This window comes from Macrosteles quadrilineatus, unplaced genomic scaffold, assembly GCF_028750875.1.
Source record: "Macrosteles quadrilineatus isolate MER2022 unplaced genomic scaffold, UCM_ALF_1.0 Scaffold_5__1_contigs__length_97177068, whole genome shotgun sequence".
NCBI classification, from domain to species: domain Eukaryota; kingdom Metazoa; phylum Arthropoda; class Insecta; order Hemiptera; family Cicadellidae; genus Macrosteles; species Macrosteles quadrilineatus.
Window position 1 is genome coordinate 44,555,471 of NW_026542598.1, and position 15,457 is coordinate 44,570,927.

At 33.7% G+C, this 15,457-nt stretch overlaps 1 protein-coding gene across 1 annotated transcript; it reads right to left on the minus strand.

Moving 5' to 3' along the window:
- Positions 1-1,239: 1,239 nt before the first annotated feature.
- On the minus strand, positions 1,240-5,570 carry LOC128994891 (NADH dehydrogenase [ubiquinone] 1 beta subcomplex subunit 9-like). Its single transcript, XM_054419717.1, has 3 exons — positions 5,371-5,570; positions 2,462-2,604; positions 1,240-1,661 (listed from the first exon to the last, which is right to left on the minus strand). Exons 1-3 carry the CDS (start codon positions 5,475-5,477, stop codon positions 1,471-1,473), a joined length of 441 nt encoding a protein of 146 aa, XP_054275692.1. The 5' UTR covers positions 5,478-5,570; the 3' UTR covers positions 1,240-1,470.
- Between the last annotated feature and the right edge of the window lie 9,887 nt (positions 5,571-15,457).

Here is a 15,457-nt window from a genome sequence, read left to right on the forward strand (position 1 = left end):
GTTTTCCCTGTAACATCCCTTTTCCAGCCGTCCTACTTAACCGATTGTTTAAATTTAGATGTCATTTTCAAGCTTATGATCTTGCTAGCTAGAGCACCTGTGAAGGGTAGCAAACAGGTAATTTAATTTAGGGCTTCGCCCTCCTCAAGTTTAATTTATTTCTAGAGTCCATTTTCAAAGACCCAGTTACGCTGACCGACTTTCCTTATGACAGTTTGATTGTGAATTGCAATTTAACAGCTTCAGTTCAATCTTTAACCAAACAGATAATAAAAATGTATTTTCAATAGGCTACTTTGACAACTGTAGTTAAGGTCTAAAATCAACAAATTTTTTAGTTCTATTCGCCTAATAACTGTACTAAAGAAGCATAATCTCGAAAAGGTAATTGGGTACCCTATTGCACTGGATTCATTTTGCCTCAGATACAAGTTTTGGACACAATTAAACATGCTGCTTATTGTTCCTAGAAAGCTTTATTGCTCTTCTAGTGACTACCAAATAGCCAATAATTGATAAATTTGTTTACACCACACTACAATATTTTGACAAACTCCCACGCAAGGATTTAGTCCAGAAAACAGCTGTTTGCCATCAACTTAATCAAATGGGGTTTGATTACATACTACTGTACTGTAATGAGTTTTACCGGATACCAATCAGCTGATTATACTATATTTGGGTGGCAATGAGTGATTATAAACAAAAAAATAACCTCTCCTAGAGGTTATGACAAGTGATTTTTAGTCCTTTAGTTGGTGGTAATATATAAGGATTTGTTCAGATTTAGTAGCAAGGCGTAAACTATGGTACGTAACTCCTCCAAAATGTGTGTACCGGACTCTTATGGTGATCCCGTATTCGAATTCGTCTCGCAAGGGAACGCCCAAACTCATCCGGTAAACACTTATTTTCAGGACGCCAACTAGTAACTTAATATACTATTTTGTTTCGCTTGAAAGGCCAATTCTATGGATTATAACTACAGTATCAACATACTAACTATTTATCCTGGATTACAAAATTTTTACTGAAAAGATATTAATATCATATTGCATTTTTTGTAACGCTCTGAGAAATCAAATTACTGTATTATTTACCTATTATTCTCACTTCACATTTTTTTACTAAAGTATAGGGCCTTGAGCATTTTTAGTGTTTTTCAATGTTTCAAAATCAAAACAGCAGTGTTGAAATAATTAAGTTGTATTTAAAACACCGGTAATAGAAATAGTTAAGTAACAGAAACAAAGCCTTTATTGGATAATTATAATTATTTTTTGTTACGAACATTTGCAACTACATGGGTTTTAATCTTTTCTTCCATTAAAATTACAATCAACCAATAACCTTCCTCAATAAATTAATGTTTCAAAATGTACATTGTCAAGATATAATTTTGATTTTACAAAAACTGCCCCATGTAGCTGAGAATGTTTAAAAAAATTGACTACTAAGAACTATGAGTATTTAGTGGTGATCGTCCAGTGAAGGTTTGCCGTAAGTCTTCTCCCACCATTCTATGTACTCCTTCTTGCGCTGTTCTCTGCGAGCGAAGTATTCGGGATACTGAGCCTTCTCTAGTGGATGCCAGTAGTCCAGGACCCAATCCGGGGTGGGCACGTACCTGTTGTAGGCACATCCGCCAACAGAGTCCGGGACTAAAAACAATGGTCAAAATCAAATTGGAGCCTTTCAACATACAACAAATTAATCAATATTTTAAGAAAATCCGAAACGGTAATTTTTTTTATTACATTTACCCAGGACTTGTTGAAGGATTTCTCTATACAAAATAAGCTTGCTAGGCGGTTAAGATGGGTTTGTGGGTAATTGGCTTCAGTTGACTATAGTAAGGAAAATGCCTCATACTATGGTACCAATCAACAGCCCTAAAATTGACTCTTACTTTTAGAAGTTAACCCTTACTCTTGTAATATTGGATCATTGACCACTTCATTGTAATTGGATTATCTTTGGCATTTTTTAAATTTCATCATAACTAGCTTTGAAGTGAAAAACAACAAAACAACTAGGACTGAAAGTGAATGACTTAAAAAAAGAAAGAAAAACAATATGTATACTTTTACGCTTTATCAGAAATCAATAAAGCATATCCCACAATGGAATGGCCTCTAGAGATCGTCTGAATTAACCTATAGTGGTTTGTATTACCTTGTTACTGTCCAAAATGAACCTTTAGGAAAGTGGGAAGGATCGTTTTGGACAGTAACATGGTAACAGTAACAAGCCACATAGCATAGTTCAAGGCCCTCTCCGAGGAGATGGTTATGAAAGATAAAAATGTCCTGCTGAACAATGAGACGTTTAGTTAGAACATACCTATAACTCTTTCTTGGGTGTTGATTGGTAACCCAAGATTAGGCCTACCCAATAAGCTGGGGACAGCAAGAAAACAATATTGTTACAAAATCACTCAACATAATAACTGTATACTTACATTTTTTTGGCTGATAGTGACTGTTCTGGAAAAGTTCTTTGTCAGCCTCATCCAACAGTAAATTGGCTCTTACAGAATCTTTGCAATTTATAATTTCGTCAAATTTTGCTCTGGTTTTAACAGCTTCAACTCTGAAGTCGGCCCTGGAATTAAAATTGTCTTTCGGTAAAAACATGTAGGTAAGTTTGTTAGTATTTGCCTGTCTATAACTTAAAATATATTTTATTTTAATTTAGTTTTAAAATGCAATAGGTAACGTAATAAAGTAGTATTCATTTTGATAGCCCCTGGACTACATATGTCTTTTTAGGCTTACCTCCGTCATAATCCAAAATTGTGTCTAACTTTCAAAAATATCAAAATTAAACACATAATACATTACATATCCCCGACACGGGACATTTAAACATGAAACATTAAGATAGTGTGACACAGCGACGGTTGTAGGTAGACTCTACGCTACAGGGTTATAGCAATATTGCTTTGCAACGAAACATGTCAGCTTTGAATAGGCTAATTGAAGTTAGACACAATTTTGGACTACTGACCTCAAGCCTTAATAATAATAAAGGTAACATTTTACCTGAATAGAAAACAATTCAAAATCAAGATGAAGATGTATCTCATCCCCCATCCCCATGAAGGGATCATTAAAATTAAGAAATAACACAATCCTAAATGTCTATTCACCAGTCTGCAATTTACTGGATACAGTAACTTGAATTAGGCCTAGTCCTTAGAGCCTATTTAAATCTACACCCATCGTCTGGATGCTGGGCTCCATCCTCAAACTATTTTACACTATATTTGAGGCTAGAGCTAGAGAGTTGCGGGATAATCACATAGCTAAAGCCATTGATTGGTGGGATTTGAACCCAGGAACTCAAAGACCGTAGCCCCAAGCTCTACCAATTCTTGGCTTGCTGCCCAATCATTAAGTACATACATTCTACAAGATCTATCTGGTAGGCCTACTGACCAACTTTGGTATAATACGGAGGCCACATAATTTACAGCATATTTTAGCGGCAGGTGGTTATGTTAGGTTGGGCTATCATAAAGATTGTAGGACTTTCCTCGTTTCATAATGATGAGTCATACTTTCTATTTATGATAACTCAACCTAACATAATCGCAGAGCCTTCTGTATAAGCGTGGCCTCCATATAGTACCAAAGTAACTTACCCTAACTTTGTTAATAGGCCTATTTTTTTTATTTTTTATTTAGGTACCGTAGGCCTAATATTTCATATGATAAAATTAAAATCGATGAAATGTTAATACCAAACCAAATCAAAATTGATAATATCGATATTTAATCTGCATACCGCAGGTTCTCTACGGAAATGTAAAAGGCTTTAAGTTAAACTTACAGTAGCGCAGTGAACCTGAGATTTATTATAGGATTGAATATTGATAACTAATTTATCTGTTTTGATTAATAGGTGTAAATAGGCTATAGGATTTAAGGTAAACTTAAGTAGGGTTATAATTTATAAATAGTTCCAGGTTCCAAACAAAATAGACCAGATAGCCTAGTGATAGGAAAGCTAGCATTCAATCAAAAGGTTGCTAGTTTGGTTCTAAAATGAATCTCTGGACTAGTGTTGGGACATCGAACCAGAAACATCGATCTTAGTATCGATAGTCATATCGGCCTTAAAACATCGATGTCAAAAAAATATTGAAGTCAAAATATCGATAAATAACGGAGAAAAACATTGATATTGAGTAAAACATTGATCAAATGCTAAATAATTAAAAATATCATTTAGGTCTATATTTTGTTAGTTACAGCAGAATATAAGTTTAAATAGGGTATAACTTAAACCAAAAGAGTTTGCCTCTCAATGTTTTCTTTGTAGGTACTTATTGGACTTATCCCAAAAGGGCCGCTTACCCCAAATCTATATTAACACAGACAATCGTGGTTTAGACTAAGTTTTAACCTCATATTAAACCTCAGGCTTAAAACTAATTAGAGAAAAAATTACTTCCGATGGCCGTGACAAGTTATGGTAGAAAATTAATATTGGAGTAAAATATACTAATATAGCCTATAAGCTATTAACTTAGGCTAGCAAAAATATTGGAGTAAAATATCGATACTAAAAATATATCGAAAGAAGCTATCAATGGAAAAAACATAAACTTTCGGCTTCAAAACATCTATATTTTCTATATATAGACTATCGATACCCAACACTCTTCTGGAGTCCGGAGCATTGGGATGTACATTAACCTCATTATGCTTTCCCTACAGGTCAACTTCCAAAAATAATATGGCCAGGATAAGAAATGTTCCCTTAGGCCGACAATTATTGTTACCGGTTAAGTTAAGACACAGACTCTTATACACCATGAGGATATATATAAAATACAGCTATTCTGTTTTAAAAAGGAAGTTTAACATAGCCTATTAAGTTATTTTATGGCTGGGGTACACTTCCATATCTGTTGGCACAAACAACAGAATGAAAATATCGATGATGTATCGATCATTTGATATATTGTTTGGTTCGTTAGGTAACGTTAACCTAGCCTAACTAACCAAACGATAGTATCGAATTAAACAATTGATTAATCAATATTACTCATTCGGTTGTTTGTGCCAACAGATATACCAATTTATTACATTGTATTTCATATGGAAGTGTACCCTATGGCTGGACGTAGGTGTAGGCTAGGTCTGAGATTCAATAGGCTTAATCTAAAAAGATTTAGGTAGGCTGATTGGTCTATGGAATTCAATAGAAGTTGAAGTATCTTAGATATCCATCATAAACAATACTTCAAAATGACATGTATAAAAACCACAAACTGAAATAATAATAGCTTAATTGATTAAAATACATCTCTAATCACCTTGAAGTAACCTAAGAAAAATAACTTAGATTTATGTACACTACCTGTCATGTATCCAGTCTTCTAGGTTCCTTAAAGATTTCTTGTACAATATCTTCACTTTATCGTTAAAATTTAGATATCTATAAGGAATAGTTATTGCTTTTGACATATTTAACAACTATAATGAATATTATTACAAGTAACTAAACAGGCAAGAGAGAAACAAGACGGACGACGACGGTCGACAGCTACTGAAAGATGAAAACATTGCAGTTGCAGACAGAACAGAATAAAAATGTATTGCTATTATGTATAGCAGGGTTTTATGCTATGCAGTTTTAAACCCATTTTATGAGTTTCAGCTATGTTTTGTTTCACACATAAATATACTCATATCATTTAAGCATTGAGAGCAAGACATTTTATTGAAATTACTGAACAAAACACTAAAATACCGGTAGTATGTGTCAAGACAATATTCCTGATTCCTAATGAAATCAAATAATGGAATATTTATTCTCTTTACTTAGTTTATCGACATCTAGTGGAGTTATTTTATTTCAAAACAACTTTAATAAAACAATTTTACAGTTCTTCTGTTTACCTTCCTTCTTTTAAATATAAATATTTTCCCAGTCAAATGAATCTCCATTTTAAAACATGTATCTATTAAATTAACATGGGGATTTTTAATTTACAACTTTTGTTATCATCTTCGTGACAATTGGGCATACAACAACGCTTCAGTATACAAAATTATTGCTTTTTTAAGCTCAACAGATTTGGTTTGGAATGAAATAATGCGTTTTTAGGATCGAAAATGGGAAAAAATCAATTTTTACCCCATAAACCCCCCTATATACCCCCGTTCCCATAGTCCGATTCTGGTTCACGAAAATGTTTGAATAAGCGTAGATTTACACGTTTGTAGCAAATTTCATCAAAATTGGACAATTTCTTCGGGAGTTATCGCGCTTATGGACACACACACGATTTACCATTATCCAGAAACTAGGCAGAGGCCAGTTTTTTTACAAAGGTGTTCAATGTGTTGCTGCCAGGACAATTTTTTAATTGTTATTGTTGATACAAATTTGTCCTGGCAGCAACACATTGAACACCTGTGTACAAAACTGGCCTCTACTCTGCCCACTATGGCATCAAACTTATTCGTTCCATAACTGACTAAGAAAAAACCTCCAGAATAGCCTACTTTCTCACTCTTTGCTTCTCATCTGAGTTACGGAATTGCAAAACATGGGGATCGATCATTATCCACAAACAAATATGGACAAACTACTCATCTTTCAAAAGAAAGTGCTACGAATGATATGCAGGACACACTACATCTAGAACATTGTAGACCCCTATCCATCCAGCTCAAAATCCCCACCGTTTTCTCACAATATATCGTAGAAACCACTATCCTAGCCAAAAAATCAAATCCAACACTCCAGTCAAAATATCATAATATAATCACAACAACAAACAAAAACACAAAAAACAATATTAACCTGCCACAACACAGACTAAACAAGTTCAGCAGCACCCCAACATACACAGGATCTAAATACATAAATCTCCTGCCAGACAAAATTCAAAATATTCCAAATCATGCCACATTTGTAAAAACACTAAAAAACTACCTTATAAACATACCATACTAATCAACAAAGGAATATACATACAAGGACACACTTAAGCACGGGTCACACTAGGCTGGCATCAGCGGCGAATTGAAAGAAGCCGCGACTGTCAGCTTAATGTGACCACAAAAAAAATTCGCAGCTGACACTGAGCTGACACAGCCTAGTTTGGTGAGCTGGTGATGCTGGTGCCAGCTGCTGATCACCATCGGCTGACGAGTAGCCTAGTGTGACCCGTGCTTTACACACCTACATTGGGCTAGCTGAAAGGCTGCCAAGAGGATGAAGAAAGAAGAAGGAGAAATTTTGACGACTCCCCGATCTGAGGATTGTGGCGAAGAAAGAAGATGTAAAAGGTAAAAAGGTAACACACACACATATATATGAATTTGAACGGAGGGTGTTTTTGTGCTCTGGGGACCTCAACTCAAAAAAGGACTGTAAATCGGTCCCGGGGCTAGACTTACCATGAGACCTATGGACATGATAATTAAATACTGTAGCTTATTTCCTATGTGGGAAATTCGCTAAAAAGTTTTCTACTGCTTTAGTCTTATCACAAAATTTACGTGGTTTGAGAGAAAGTTCCCCCACTACTGGCACTACTTTTTTTATTAATAGTATACTTATAGCATCTGATTGAAGTTTTAGCAAACCTCAGCTGTTGAGCTTTTATTTTAAAGGTAGGTTCAAGTGGGAGGGGATAGATTTCTTCCCCTGAAACCGCCTAAATTTTTTAAATGGAGTATGATTTACAAAGACTGTAACTCTTGTCAAAAATACTTGGACGCTGTAAAAATCTTAATTTATAATTTTCATTTTGAGCTTTTGTTTTGGTTTAAAGACAGGTCTTTAAAAAGAAAGATAATATAAACAAATAAACATAATATTGGAACAATTTGTATAGTGAAATTTGTGTGCAGAAGTTAAATGTGTCGGGATTGGTATAAAACAAAATTGCAAGAGTGTGCTGGACTACCAAACATTGAATAATATTGAAATAATATTGCTTTAACACCTTATGGATTTAAGAATCTATATTGATATGTTGCAATAACAATTTTTGAATTCCAAAAATATTCTCTACATGATTTAAACTTACAGGGGAACAAATGGAAAAAAATAAGAAACACCACTGAAAAACTCAATTCACCCCTTATGTGTGGAATATTCCCCTCACTGACTGGTCTTATTAAATTGCTGACATTTAAAATCCCAAATTTCCATCATTGTATTTTTAAGTTGTTTTTTGAAGTTATCATGATGATGTATTAACTACTCCAACCCATTTTCTTTATACTATTTTCTTTATTTTCTTTTTTGTTGATCACATGTAAAATGCTTTGTTTATTTGTTAAATAGTTTGTAAACAGCTCCTCTAGTACCTATATTTGCAGTGTAATTATATTTCCAGTGACATATATTTCCAGTGGATTGATGTTTATGAGTTATGTGCCCGTTCTACGTACGGGAATCTTGCTGTAGTAAGTTGAAACCTTATATTTAGAACAGGAGCCGGTTTGCATATTTAGTGTGCATTTTTCCAGATATGCTGGCAAAACTATTACCGTATAGGAATATATATAAACCTTCACAAATACATTATCTGACAGTTTCAAAGCCAAAACGAATGCTTCGCAATTAAATGTCACCCGATCGTGTTAGTCCATATTTTATATCTAATGACAAAAGGAATTGCTTTATTGATCTATGAGGCATAGCCCTAAGGTAGGCCTGTAATTGAAAGTTATTTTTCACACTGGTTAAAAGTAGTTAAAATACTACCTCAACCTCACTACTGCACACTTTATTCGGGTTGAAATTTTCTTTAACAAAGGTACTCTTGTCTTTTCCACGAAACACTGATAAATGAGGACATTACCTAATGCGTTACCAACAAACATACACACACACACAAATACAGAATTGAATAAGGGGATTTGCTACGCTTTAACAGAAGCAAATTACAAACAAAATAATTGTTTGAAAGTTTTATAAGTGTCATCAAATTTTATGATAATCGTTTTTAGGCCTAATCAAACTGTAAAATTGGTGTTAATCCGTTGGAAAATATATAAATAAATAAATACACAGGCCACAAAACATGTAACATGTAACGTTAACAACGTAAACAAATTTTGAAAATCAAAAGTTATTTCCCATTAATAGTATTATTTTTAAGCAACTTTTAATGTTAACATATTAATGACAGTTTGAAGAAACCGCCTTTATCCAAACAAAGGTTTCTTATTCAAAAGATTACGTACTCTCTAAACGATAATCAGTATACATATATCTAGCAAACATTCAGAGGAAATGTGACAAAAAACGCACAAATCTGGGGTTTTGGACGTTTGTAGTTTTACTTCCTAAGTAGAAAAAGTACCGATATCGTTGTTGAAATGGGTAAGTAGAAACCAAAAGTGACACATTGAAAAAGCGAGTTTCCTCTGTTACGATCACAGCGAAATCAGAAAGATCTTCCAAGATCGCAGCAACATCCACGATCACCCACTGCAGTTGTGATTATTACTTTGCACTTAACACAACTGTCCTTGAAGCGCCGTCAATGAGTGGAAACCTTTTTTGTAACTGTAAGCTATGGTGACGATGATTAATAAAATGTAAGTTTCCCAGCACTAATACAACACAGATTCACGGCATTCACGGTATTTACCCCGGTTATCAAAACTCAAGAACAATCGTTGCACTTGCGATTAATTAAACCGGTTAAGTAAAGCACAACGTTTTTAATCTCACTTGGTTTGGATGTGCTAACAAAACTTGATCGGAAATGGTTGCGGTATTTGTAAACAAATTTTAATGTAAACATATCAGTGACAGCTAGAAGTGAGAACTACTCCAAACAGCTGATCGTTATATTTCATAAAATGTAATAGTAAACATTGGGAGAAAATTTAACAAAAATCGAACAAAATTGGTTTTTCCTACAGTCACCCGACAAAGTTGGCTTCCCTGTACTGTTTATAGTACAGAAAGCTGCTAATTGCTGCATATTTATACTTTGCCGTACGGTTTATACTTTGCCGCACGGTTTATACTTTGCCGCACATCAGGATTCCAACCAAACAACACAAAACAGCGTGGTTTTATTATGCACGTAATCCGTGTACGCTTGGAAATAGGTTGGCAACACTTAAAGATAATAATACTATGAACAGCTGATTGACTATTATAACTACGATTTAACCTGTCATTTCGTGTTTATAGTTTTGGTATTTCTGAACTTTCTGGACTTTTCTTTTAAACGTTTTTAAAACATTCCTACGGTCTTAATAAACAAGAAAATACCTTTAAAGCATTTTTTTAGGCGCGGAAACCACTTCAAATTACAAAAACATACGGAACTATATTCTCAAAAGACGGAGCACATTTCTTGCCGAGGAAAAATAGCGGAGTGATACGGACCACGGGTACTACTTTCTCCAGGGCACCATTTGTGTAATTGTGTTGCTACCTGAATCTAAAAACGTGTTGTATAGTGTTTGAAAGACTAATTATTTATGTTTTATAGTGACTGTAGGAAAAATATAATGTGTAACACCAGGGCCGGACTTACGACTTCAGGGGCCCCGGGCAAATTTTCCAATGGGGCCCTAGGATTTCAGTTCAGGGGGGGGGTCCTCCAGTGGGATTAGGGGGTCCTCCCCCGGGAAAATTTTCTAAATTTAGGCTTCAAATAGAGCAATTTAAGGCCAAATAAGCAATAAGTTCTATATAAAAAAATTTCTTAAAATATAACTATTTTAACATATTTTTATATACAGCATATTTTAATTTTATACACAAAAATAAAAATGTATTGACGGCATATTTGGTATGGTATCATGGTAGGCTACCATAATATATTTGGATAAGAAGTATTGATATATTTTTGTTTATTACGTATTTAAATTATCGATTATTGCCGTCGATTTGTATGGTTTTTCAATATTACTACAATATAGGTGTGATTATTTTATTTTCATAATGGTTTTGGTACCTATGACATTCTCGTTTTTATAATATGTTAAAGTCCTAGCATGAAAAGTACCATTGGGGACTTTCAAGTTTGAGTTTTTTTATTGAGGAGCAAAATCTTGCAATGTCTAATAAACACTCACAAGCTAAGTATTTATATGAGTAACTGAAAGATGTTTAAATGGATCCAATATCGATTAATACAACACAAACATAGCATTGAATACAACATTACTCACTTCAGCTTTGTTTTTGTACTGTTAGTTTGCAGAATTACAATAAAATAACACAAAAGTAAGACAATTTCAACCAACTTGACGTGACCACTAGTCTCAAAGGACAAACTATGGGAGTAAAGTGATTTAAATTGTTTTGGATAGGCGATAAGGCATTTTATGTGTGTGAATGCGTGTGCGTGAGAGTCAGGACTAGACAGGATCCCTTATCAGCTCATTATCATTGATTGTTGCAGCTGCTTCTGCTTATCGCTTGTTTACGATTTCAGTCGACAACGCTCGCCCACTCCCAATAAATGTAATTTTTTGTCAACATCAGACGACTCTAGTTGTTTTAAAGTGTCTATATAGATTTTAAAAATCTTACTGTTGCTACATTATATGATTTTGACTCCAAAGACGTAATTGGAGATCAAAATTTGGACGCATAACTTAATTAATTACTATTTTACAAAACCTTTCAATTGAACGGATAATATACTTCTACCCCTTAAAATCCTGATTGGTATATACTTAGAGGTAAAAGAAAAGAATAACATTAAATAAAACATAAACGGAGCAATGTTTTTATTTTTAAAAGTATTTGAACTCCAGTGAATCTCCATTTAACACAATACAATTTTACAAGTTACGTTCTACGTTGGGACTAGAGTTTTCATATTTATTGTACTTTTGCCCCAAGCGCGGGACCCCCTTCAACCCATTCGCCGCGGCCGTACGTTCGGGCGAGCGGCTTCATTGAAACTGAAACTTGTCCGTCACAGCCTATCACATGCTCAGCTCATGTAAACCAGGCCTAAGCGTGGGGCCCAGTGCAACTCTGAGAAAAAGTCCCTTAGGGTCAAGAATCTCATTCCTAGTAATGCCTTAAAATGCACCTAACAATAACCTTAAACATAGGATAGCGAAAATAAAAATAAAGCTGTTACAAAAAAAGGCCATTTGTTAAGTGTCTGATCAATTTTCGAAGTTAATGATAAAAACTAATGTACAAAGGGGGCCCCTGGCGGGGCCCCCCTTGGCCCGGGGGCCCCGGGCGTTCGCCCCCTTCGCCCATAGGTAAGTCCGGCCCTGTGTAACACGAGTGAAAAAGGCCTTTGCTGCACTCGAGATCATTCCGCACTCGCCTGCGGCTCGTGCGTAAACATTGCTCTCGTGTGCAGCAAAGTGCCACTTTCACCACTAGTTACACAAATAACTATTTTGATGGTTCGTTATTTTGTTTTCAAAGAAGCGAGGCCATGTTAATATAGCCAAAGACACTTTCACCAATCCAGTAAATACATAAAAATGATTAGAACCTTGGCATAATCGGACCATGGGAACAGGGGTTTATGGGGGGTTTTATGGGGTGAAAATGGGTTTTCCCATTTTTGACCCTAAAAACAAAACAATTTGCAATTTCTTTCTAAACCGTTTTAAAAATAATTTAGTATATTGAAGCGATGTTGTATTGTATGCCTAACTGTCACGGAGAAAATTCAAAAATAGTGTAATTTAAAATTCCCATGTTATTCTTATGGAGAAAATGAAAATTGTTGTACTTTACTTGTTTATGGATATATATTGATAACATTATGCAAATTTATTTATTTCATCCTATACTGACGTATGGTCAAAAAACACTTTTTACCTTCCCCGTAGCAGCAAACCTAAGCACTCGTTAAATCTAATGTTATTTAAATAGGGAATAAATAACCTATGTCTTATTTATGGAAATATAATCAGACAAGTTGAAATTCGCTTAGTCTGCAGGTTTGCGTGGTATTATTTATATAGAAGATAACCCTATTACTACAATAGTTTTATAATTATTTATTTTACAGAATGATTGGTTTTGTCAGTGTGACACACTTTTTTTTTTTTTTTTTTTGTAAATACAAAGTAAATGAAGTGTGATGATGCATATATTTATAAGAGGTTCCAAGTCTAAAAATTAGCTACCCAAAGAATTAGGTATTTTAAGTTTTTTTGAAAATAACCATGTTTTAGCGAATTTCCCTATAGGGAAGTAGCTATTACCGTAGGTCTCATGGTAAGACCTAGGCCCGGGACCGATTTACTTTTTCATTTTGATGTCCCCAGAGGCCAAAAACACCATTCGTTCAAATTTTTATATATCTATATATAGATATATATATATATATATATATATATATATATATATATATATATATGTGTCCATCCGCACGATAACTTGAGTAATTTTTGTCCGATTTTGATAAAATTTGGTTTGAAGGTGTAAGGCGGGATAAACTCGAACGAGTTCGCGAACCAGCATGATCGGACTATGGGAACGGGGGTTTACGGGGGGTTTTATGGGGTAAAAATAGGTTTTTCCCATTTTTGACCCAAAAAAAATAAAATTTTGCAAAATCTTTTCAAACCATTTTGTAGAGCTTAAAAAAACAAATAATTTAGTATATTGAAGTGTTACTATGCGCCTAATGGTTACGGAGAAAATTCCAAAAAAATGTAAATTTTAAATTCCCATGTTATTCTTATGGAGAATGAGTAAACTGTTGTAGTTTGCTTGTTTATGAACATATTTTGATCAAATTTGGAAAATGTTTTTATTTCTTACTAACTATTAACATTTTACAAAAAAAGTTTTACCCTCCCTGATGCAGCAAACCTAAGTACCTGTTAAAATAATTCTATTTAAATAGGAAATAAATGTTAAATTTTTAAGTAGACATTTTAGTGTAAATCCAATCAGACATATGGAAATTCGCTTAGTCTGCAGGTTTGCTGCGGCGGGGGTATTTAAACTTATAATACAGCAATTTCTCAATTACCTGTAAATGGATTTAAGTAGATAATGTCATTCGTGTAAATTTTGAATAAGAATAATAGAAAATGACAGAGGTTCAGTAGTAAAAACTCCATTGTAAATAGATTCAAAGATAAAAATTAAGATGTTTGATAAAAAAAGTATTGGTCTATTGCATTTTTCTACACCCTGTATACAAGAAGGGTGCCGAATATGAAAAACTGCGCCATTTTTAAGGCTTTCCAACCATATGCTTGAATTTATATTTATATATTTGATTTACCTACCGTAATGTTATGTGTGCTTTTTGAAAAGTTTAGTGTTCAGGTATTTTAAGTCAAATCAATTGGTCTATATGTTTTTTATGGTAGAAAAGTCAAAATGGGAAAATTTGTTTTAAGAATGCCAAAGATTTAAGAATATAAATAATGGATTGAAAAGTAAGAATTGTTGAATAATTGGAAAAAGTATAGGCACACATCTGCATGACTGATAAAAACAGATTTTTAAAATAGTGTAATTTAAAATTAAAATAGCTATTACTTCTATATATGAGGAAAAGATTGTGGTATGTTAGTATTGTTCACTTTGTACCTGTAACTCAACTTACACAATAATTTGAGAGCCACTCAATGATAAAGAGACATGATTCACCATGTTAACAGGCAAAAATGTCTGTTGACACATGGGCTTCTGCTTAAATTGACTAAGCAGTTCATGAATAGAGGTACCATTCAAATTCAAAAACTTAACTTTTAACCATAAAGAAACAAAAGTGTTGCTAACAAAGTTATCAAGCTTTGAACTTATTCAAACAAAGTTGTATGGTGCATACACTTTTGGTGTGTATTATTTGTTTTCTCTTCCAATATGTAAACATATTTCAATGAACTTTCTGGTTTCTCACTCATGACCCATATTTCAAAGTTTTATGATTAAAATTTGCTTATACAGTGACTCATAGAAAAATAATTTGATAAACTATAATGTCTAAATTTGAAAAAAATATAGTCTAACTATGCATTTATATACCGTAATGTAAAAATACTCTGTCTGTTTCCGCAATAAAATTACCGTACTAATACAATAAGTAAAATTATTTTCAAATTATCGTCAAATTTAATTGTTGTTCAACAATATTTGACACTTGCTGTAAAAAAACACTAGCGAATTTGCGGGCAAAATTTAATTAGTAGTTAAAAATCATTCAATTCCAATTGAATTGGGAAATCAACTTTGAATTGAAATAGAATTTGCGAATTGTGATATTGACACATTCCATTGTTAAAAGTAGTTCCTTTATCTAAAGCTTACGAATTTTTCGAGGAGCTATAAAACCACTTAGAGGGAATCAGTTTGTTTTTGAATAACTATATAATTGTTTTTAAGTTGACTTGCACCGTATAACAAGCTATAAGAGCACTGAACCAAGTAATATTGCGTAGGGATATCAGCGTTGACATCAAATTGTGCAAGGCTACACAGTACACAGACAGAACGAGTTTACCTCGAC

What these genes read in the sequence shown, in the direction of transcription:
- LOC128994891 (XM_054419717.1), bottom strand. Translation starts at nt 5,477, where the DNA reads ATGTCAAAAGCAATAACTATTCCTTATAGATATCTAAATTTTAACGAT. An exon ending in GAAGACTGGATACATGACAG is followed by an intron (nt 2,605 to 5,370) that starts GTAGTGTACATA and finishes TTTTAATTCCAG; the next exon opens with GGCCGACTTCAGAGTTGAAG. An exon ending in TCACTATCAGCCAAAAAAAT is followed by an intron (nt 1,662 to 2,461) that starts GTAAGTATACAG and finishes CATTGTTTTTAG; the next exon opens with TCCCGGACTCTGTTGGCGGA.